General features: G+C 47.4%; 1 protein-coding gene across 1 annotated transcript in view; it reads left to right on the top strand.

The window, feature by feature from the left end:
* Positions 1 to 4,203: 4,203 nt before the first annotated feature.
* EPSTI1 (epithelial stromal interaction 1) overlaps positions 4,204 to 8,215 on the top strand; it is a 77,500-nt gene continuing 73,488 nt past the window's right edge. Inside the window, exon 1 of the mRNA XM_045012780.1 lies at positions 4,204 to 4,515. Coding sequence (XP_044868715.1) covers positions 4,322 to 4,515 — 194 coding nt within the window. The 5' untranslated portion in view covers positions 4,204 to 4,321. The remainder of the gene's footprint in view (positions 4,516 to 8,215) is intronic.

Genomic DNA, 8,215 nt, shown 5'->3' with positions numbered 1-8,215 from the left:
AGCAACACTGGCTCTCAATTTTTATTATACATTTTCTGTGTTTGTGGCCCAAAACTGGTAAGATCCAGCGGGATCCAGGTGATGGATCTGAGTTTTCATGGTTCTATTACACTGGGGTCTGGATTTTTAAGGTGCAGTAGCAGCTAAATGTGTTCTCTGTTTAGGCAATAAAATGTGGGCTCTTGGGACCAAAACCTGGCTGAATATAGGAGAATCTACATGTTAGTTTATGTTAGTACTAGTATTTTTTGGACACTGTTTTATTGATGAATTAGCATCCAGATTTCTTTGGTGCAATCTGAGCAGCTATCTTGTTCTTTATTTAGCCAGTGGCATTTGGGAGACTGCTCCCAACTTGCAGGAATCTGGCAGGATTTGGGTGTTGGCTCTAGGTTTCTCCAGCTCTGTTGCACTGGGATGTATTGGAATCCAGATTTTTTTGTTAGAATCAGGGCTGGATTAACCTTCTGTGGGCCTGGTGCCAAACATATTTGTGGGCCCCCATAGGGGCAATGGAGCATGGTGCGGGGGGGCCAGCCTAGGGTATGGCATGGCGGGCAGCCCCGCTCTTCCGAGCCCACTGTGGGGCACTATTTACAAACCGGCAGTTGCCAGATGCATAGTGGCCCACCCGGCCCTGTGCTGCCAGCATGCCCCTTCCCCTTGCGGAACGGGCCATGCCGTGCCACACATCCCCCACACCCAATGCCAGAACAGCCCTCCGATTCCCTGGCCAGAGCCTCCTTGGACCTGCCACGCCCAGCGCCCCCCCCCTGCCCCCAGACCCTGCCACAAATGCACATCACCCTGCACACCACCACTCCCGTCCAGTGCCTCCCTGCCCACAGCCCCACCTTTTCCAGCACCCCACACAGAACCCCCACTTCCTAGTGCTCCAAACACACAGATTTTCCCTGCCCCCTCACAGCCTAGCAGCACCCCAGGTCCCCCAGAGATCCATTCCCCCAGGCCCTGCCTCCTGTCCACACTCATTGGCCCTGCTGGGAGGCAACTGTGTCTGGTGGGCTGAGCTGCCAGTGCAGCCAGGGCTAGTCCTGGGGCGGAGAATAACTCCAGCCCCTGGGAATGGCACGATCAGCCAGGCCAGGGCCTGCCCCAGCCAGCCACCGTCAGGACCCACTTGCCTGGAGAGGCCCAGCCAAGTCCTCCACACTGCCCCCCATCAACTGGCTGAGACTGGCCAGGCTTCTGCACCAGACTCAGGTGGCTTAGCTCCAGGGAGACAGGTGGGGCCACACAGGTAGTGGGAAGTAGTGACTGCCCAGAGCCAGAGGTGCACTGGGGTCTAGCCAGGGGGGCAGAGAGAATTATAGGAGATTAGGGTTGGAAGGGACCTCAGGAGGTCATCTACTCCAACCCCCTGCTCAAAGCAGGACCAACCCCAACTAAATCATCCCAGCCAGGGCTTTGTCAAGCTGAGGCTTAAAAACCTCTATGGATGGAGATTCCACCACCTCCCTAGGTAACCCATTCCAGTGCTTCACCACCCTCCTAGTGAAATAGTTTTTCATAATATCCAACCTAGACCTCCCCCACTGCAACTTGAGACCTTTGCTCCTTTGCTCTGTCATCTGCCACCACTGAGAACAGCCAAACTCCATCCTCTTTGAAACCCCTCTTCAAGTAGTTGAAGGGTGCTATCCAATCCACCCTCCCTCTTCTCTTCTGCAGATTAAATAAGCCCAGTTCCCTCAGCCTCTCCTCATAAGTCTTGTGCCCCATCCAATCATTTTCGTTCCCCTCCACTGGACTCTCTTCAATTTGTCCACATCCTTTCTGTAGTGGGGGGCCCTAAACTGGACACAATACTCCAGATGTGGCTTCACCAGTGTTGAATAGAGGGGAACAATCACTTCCCTGGATCTGCTGGCAATGCTCCTACTAATGCAGCCCAATTTGCCATTAGCCTTCTTGACAACAAGGGCTCACTCTTGACTCATATTCAGCTTCTCATCCACTGTAATCCCCAGATCCTTTTCTGGAGAACTGCTGCTTAGCCAGTCGGTCCCCAGCCTGTAGCAGTTCACGTGATTCTTCCATCCGAAGTATAGGACTCTGCACTTGTCCTTACTGAGCCTCATCAGATTTCTTTTGGCCCAGTCCTCTAATTTGTCTAGGTCACTCTGAACCCTATCCCTACCCTCCAGAATATCTACCTCTCCCCACAGCTTAGTGTCATCCACAAACTTGCTGAGAGTACAATTCATCCCATCATCTAGATCATTAATGAAGATGTTGAACAAAACTGACCCCAGGCCCTAAGAGCCCTGTAAGCTGTGTGGCCACACAGCAGCCTATTTAGTGCCGCACAGGTGCTCGGGGAACCCACCCGGGGACCAGCCAGGGGAGGGACACCCCTTCCCTAGCCCCAATCTAGCCAGGCCCCCAACCTGCCGCAAGCAGGGCACCTCCCCCCCACCCACCTCAACCTGCCATGGCCGGGACACCCGGCCCTGCCCAAGCCATGGCCTGGACCCAGGAGCAGCCCGGACCAACCCGGACCCAGGAGCAGCCTGGCCCGGACCTAGGTGCAGCTGGAACAGTGTGTCCCGGCCCAGCCCTAGCTGCGGCCAGGGCGGCATGAACCCAAGCATGGCCGGAGCGGCCTAGCCTGGCCCCAGCTGTGCCCAGGGCGGCATGGCCCGGCCCGGCCCCAGACATAGCCAGGGCAGCGTGGCCCAGCCCTGTCTCAGACCTCCTGGGGCCAGGAAAGGGGCGCCTATTCTGCAGCCCCAACCCCCAGAGCTGCTGCAGCAGCAAGAGGCGCCTCTCCCTCACAGCCCAGGTGTTGCTGGGGGGAGTGCTCTTTCCCCACTGTAACCCCAGAGCCCTCTCCCACACCCCAAACCCCTCATCCCCAGCCCCACCCCAAAGCCTGTACCCCCAGCCGGAGCCCTCACACCCCTGCATCCCAACCCTACACATATCACCTCCATATTGGTGCACATAACAAAATTAATTCCGCACATGGGTGGGAAAAATTAGTGGGATCACTGCCCAGGACCGACACCTGAGGCACTCCGCTTGATACCAGCTGCCAACTAGACATTGAGCCGTTGATCACATGTTGAACCTGATGATCTAGCCAGCTTTCATCCACCTTACAGTCCATTCATTGAATCCATACTTCTTTAACTTGCTGGCAAGAAGCTGGCAGGTGAGGCCAGGGGTTGGAGAGGAGCCCTCAGACGGCTGGTGGGCAGGCCAAGAGGAGCAAGTGGTGTGGTGTGGTGGGGTGTGTGTGTGTGTATGTGGGGGGGTGTCTGGCGGGGTCTCAGGGCACAGTGCAAGCAGAGCAGGCTGGGTCCCCTTCTGAAAATGGGTCCGGCTCCATGGAGCCACTGGCACTATTGTAAATCCGGCACTGGTTAAAATAGGAGCAGCTAAACTTGTTCTCTATTTAAGCAGTGAAATTTGTGAAGCAGGTTCCCAAAATGTTCTGGATCCAGCAGATTTCTGATGCCAGACCTGAGTATTTGGGGTGCTGTTCTGCTAGATGCATCAAGATCCAGAGTTTATTGGTTTTGTTTTCTTTTTTGTTTAAGAAGAGTGTCTGCATTTGCTCTCTCTTCAGGCAGTAATATTAGGAGGGTTGGAGCCAAACAACTGCTGGATCTAGGGTGACCAGACAGCAAGTGTGAAAAATCAGGACAGGGGGTAGTAGGTGCCTATGTAAGAAAAAGCTCCAAAAATCGGGACTGTCCCTATAAAATCGGGACATCTGGTCACCCTAGCTGGAGCTATCAGGATCCAGGTATTCGATCTGGGGTACTGCAACACTGTTGCACCAGGATTTGTCAGGGACCAGGTTTTTTTGATGCAGTAGGAAAAGTAAGACTTGTTCTCCAGTTAGGTAGTGTAATTTGGGACACTGGAGTCCACAATTGAAATGGATCTAGCTTTTACCCAACCCCTACTTTAGAGATTTCAGGGTATGTTAATTCAAAGAGAGCTGAGGCTGCACAAACTATCACCCGGCTGGGCCATTAGAATGAAGAGCAGAAAAGCTTTCTATCTGTCCATGAACTCCAATTCCGAGTAACCTTTTGTGCCCTTGTCAGTCAAGTGATCAGTTTGAGCTGCAGGTGGAGTAGAGGTGATTGGGTGAATGAGGAAGGCAAAGTGCTCCTGCATGTGTCAGAGCAGGGAGGAGCTGGTTTGGGGCGGTCTTATAAGAAATTGAAACCAACTGCCTTTAACTCAGCAGTTTTTTCTTTCCTTTCCTGGTTTTGTTGTCAAAAGTCCCGGGTGGGGCTGAATTTATAACCTTCTTTGACAAGACAGGACACACTTTGAGACTATGTATGGGGCAACAGGATGGGAAAAAGACAGCAGGCGCAGGGTGGCTGCTGCCTCCACCACCTCCTACTCTAGGAGTTACCAGGAGTGGGAGAACTCTGGGCTGACAGAGGGAGCTGGAAATCCCAGAGGGGACCCAACTTCTGCAGAAGAGTTGGGGTGCCAAAAACCAACCTGTCAGCAGCAGGAGCAGCAGTAAGTAGCAACCAGCTTAGCAAAGTTTGTGTGTATTTACACAATAATATTGTGAGTATTAAGTGCCAGTTTTTCAACTGACTGTGTGTATGTATTTATATAAAGGACGTGGGTATAGAGGAAGATTTTTTTGAAAGAGCTTAGGGTCAGACTTTCAAACTGCTTGGCCTTTAACTTTTCTCAGAATCTGACCACTTGTATTGGTGCCTAAATGAGAGCTGAGCTCTTATGAGGACTCTGGAGATATGATTCAGAGATAATATTGCTGTGCAACCATGAACATGTACTTAATATGTTCATGTAAAAAACATAAGCATTCTGTGTGTGCATTACGTGCAGCAGGCTTACAGAACTTGGTGTGTATCTCTACTGCTATCTGTTTCTAAGCAGATGGTATTACATACATTGTCAATACATGTATGGACTCTTAACAAGAGAAGGTCTTGAACTTGAATTTCAAAGCCAATTCTGATAATCTTTTTCACCTAAATTTAATCACTGAAGATGGATACAAATTGCCAGATCCAAAAAATCAACTTTGGTTCTGAGCTAGAGCTGATTTCCCTATGCAGTTTGGGTACAACCCATGATGGCAGGAATTGAACATCAGTTTGTAAATGCTTAACTCTGACAAATGTAAAGCCAAAGCCTTAGCCCTGAGCTGTAGTTTAAACCTACCTGGGTTCCAGCCATCTCTAATTTTAACTTCCAGTGATTGTAATTAGATATTCTGCAGGCTCTGTGTATGCATATGCGCCTACTATATGTATGCTTAGCTGGGCAGAACTATTAATCACTTACATTTTTTCACCCAAATTTAATTATTTTTTGTGTTCAAGTTATTTCTACACTTAACACTGTTAATGTTCATGTTAACTATTCTGTTGATCTTGCTGTTTTTCATTTCTTTCAACGTGTAGCTGATTTAAATTAGTACTGCCCACTAGAAGCTGTTTCAGTTTCCTTTCCTGAAACTCAAGGGGAAAAAAAGGGTGGAGCTAATGTGACAACAGTGGGACAAAAGATCATAAACACTTAGTAGGATATTTCACTTTTTATTTTCTCTAATTTATTTTAATTCTCTTATGTTGAATGCTTGAACATCTAGCAAGTTGTAAAATGATCTACTTTTGGTATGTAAGGGCTATTTAGATCTGGATAACTTCACATAACTTATCTTCTGTTTGGGAAGATAATCATGAATCTGATTAACTTCCTGCCTCTTCCAAAATTAGAAACAAGCAAAACAAAGACAGTTTATGCCACTTTTTTTTTCTTGCTCTATTCTGGGGCCAGCCAGAGATCAATTCAGCCTCTAGCATAAATTAGAATAGCCCCAAGGCTACTCTAATTAACACCCAGATAACTATGAGCTCAGGAGATTTTTCCTGCAGCTGGGAATAGCTAGAATGCAGAGGCATTCTGGCCACCTCCTTTTCTTTGCATGCCAGTAACACTCCTTATACCTGGAAGCTTAGGAAATCCTCTGTCTTTCCAGCTATGTGCTATGAAGGAATTTGAAGAATAATCAGACCAAAGTAAAATCTCAAACTCTTTCAATCTGTTTCTATACCATCAGGATGCCTGGCAATGGGAGGGAATCGCCTGTCAGGAACTTAGCCAGCAATAATGTCTGTTCAAATTCAATTTGGAAATGAAACTGAAAAGCCTGGGCAAAACCCTATAGAATATCTTTGAAAGCCGAAATAGGGGCAACAATGAATCAACAGGGTAACAAGAGCTTGAAAACACCTACTACTTGCTACAGTCAGTTTGTGCCTATCAGGTTGCTTGACTTCAAGTCTGTAAGGTGCTGTGAGGTTACATTTACTTGTAAAAGTTGATTTCCAAATTGCATCTCTTCAGAACAAACCTGAAACAAAAGCTTATCCTGAAAAAATTCAGGAAAAGGTAGAAAATGAAAGGGCTGTAGTGTAGTCAAGTGACTAAGAAAGAAAAAGGTTGTGATGGCCCCTTTTGTTCAGCAGCCAGCCTTGACTCTCTTCTTTATTATTATTTTTTTTAAAAATCTGACTGTGTAAAATAGTTTCCAATAAATCCACCTTCAAAAAACAAACCTGCTATAATAAAATCCAAGGATATGACATTGTACAAATGGGAACAAACATCCCTTGCCATGTAGGATGAAAAGAGAAAGGAAACAGTAGAACACTTGTTTACAGAATTCTTGTACTTAGCATTTACAGTTTAAAAAAAATCTAGTTTTTCCAATCTTTATGCTCAATTAGAAAAAAAATCCATACACTCTTCAATCTGTTACCAATAGAAAGCTACTTGCACAAAGACTGCAGTTTTATTTTCCATTTGTCTAATCTGAGATTTTAAAGGCCCTGAAAATGAGTCCATTAAACTGGAGGTAAGAGGCTCTTCAAAACATTCCTGTAGACCATTGTCCTCTGTAACTGCCAGATGCTCTTCAGTGAGTTCCAGGATCCTCTGAATTACACAGGTTGTTTAGGGCCTAATTCTGTACTCAATTCACAAGTAAATCTCCCATCACTGCACCTTTCAGGATCACACTCATTCATATAGGGTTGTCACCTTTCTAATTGCTGGCAACCGGATCCTTGAAGTCCTGCCCCTGTCCTGCTACTTCCCCCACCAAGGTCCTGCCCCCATTGCTTACTCCTCTCCCCCCTCCCACGGTCGCTTGCTGGATTCTCCCAAGGAGCCTGCCTGTAGGTAAGAGGGGCTGGTGTGGATTAATGACTGAGCGCCTCCTCCTGCCCTGTGGTAACCGGACTCTTAGTTCAGGTGCCATTTAAGGTTGGCAGGTCCCCTTTGGATTTGACTCTCTGGTCAAAAACCAGGAACATGGCAACCTTAATTATGGCACCCAACACAGAAGCCAAAAACCAGACTGTCTGGGTAAAACCCGGCCAGGTGGCAACCCTACACTCATAGTCATTATTGGCTAGTGAGTCATCTAATTCATCCCCCTGTATCAATTTCCTCAGGGAAGCGTGGAGATAAATATTTCCTTTCACTGTTGGCATTCAGATGAAATCTACTGAACAGCAGACAGCAGTTCACCATGATTTCATTTTAAGGTAACTCTCCCCCAATCTTAAACTGTGTGATAGTCTAGTGGACTACCACACACACAGTTTGTCCAGAGATGGTCCTGAACTAAATCCTGGGATCTAAATTCCCCCCGCCACTCCCAAAAGTTCAATTCAGGATCCCAGGTTTATGGCTTGGACCATAATCTCCAAATTTGGTAGCTCACCTCCAAACTTTATTGACTGTGGTGTATTGAAAAATGTCTTAAAATTAGAAGCTATCACTTTAGATTCTCAGGTTTTTTCCTGGCCCTGCTTTCAGGCTAGGGGTTTCCATAGGGAAGCATGCAATCTCGGTCTTTCTGCAGTCAAGAAAAGCCAAAAGCAAGGTCGGTGAGTTGTGCATCTCTGCCTTATGGTCCAGCTTGCTTGCTCATTCGTTCCTCTCCCTTTAGTTCTTGTGTGTTAAGTTGCAACCTTCCAGTAAGTGTATTTTAGACGACCTAATTTTTCTGGTTGTATAGTGTGAACATAGCTGAGAGTTGCAGAGAATTATACAGCAGAAAAGTATATTCAGTGCCAATGTTAAGACCACAACTCTTGTTGCAGCCCCTCATGCTTTTTTCTCCTTTCCTCTCCTTCTGATCTCTTTCCCTATGTAAAGGGCTTCTCCACTC

The sequence above is a fragment of the Mauremys mutica genome, chromosome 1, assembly GCF_020497125.1.
Source record: "Mauremys mutica isolate MM-2020 ecotype Southern chromosome 1, ASM2049712v1, whole genome shotgun sequence".
NCBI classification, from domain to species: domain Eukaryota; kingdom Metazoa; phylum Chordata; order Testudines; family Geoemydidae; genus Mauremys; species Mauremys mutica.
This window is presented reverse-complemented; position numbering and strand designations above follow the sequence as displayed.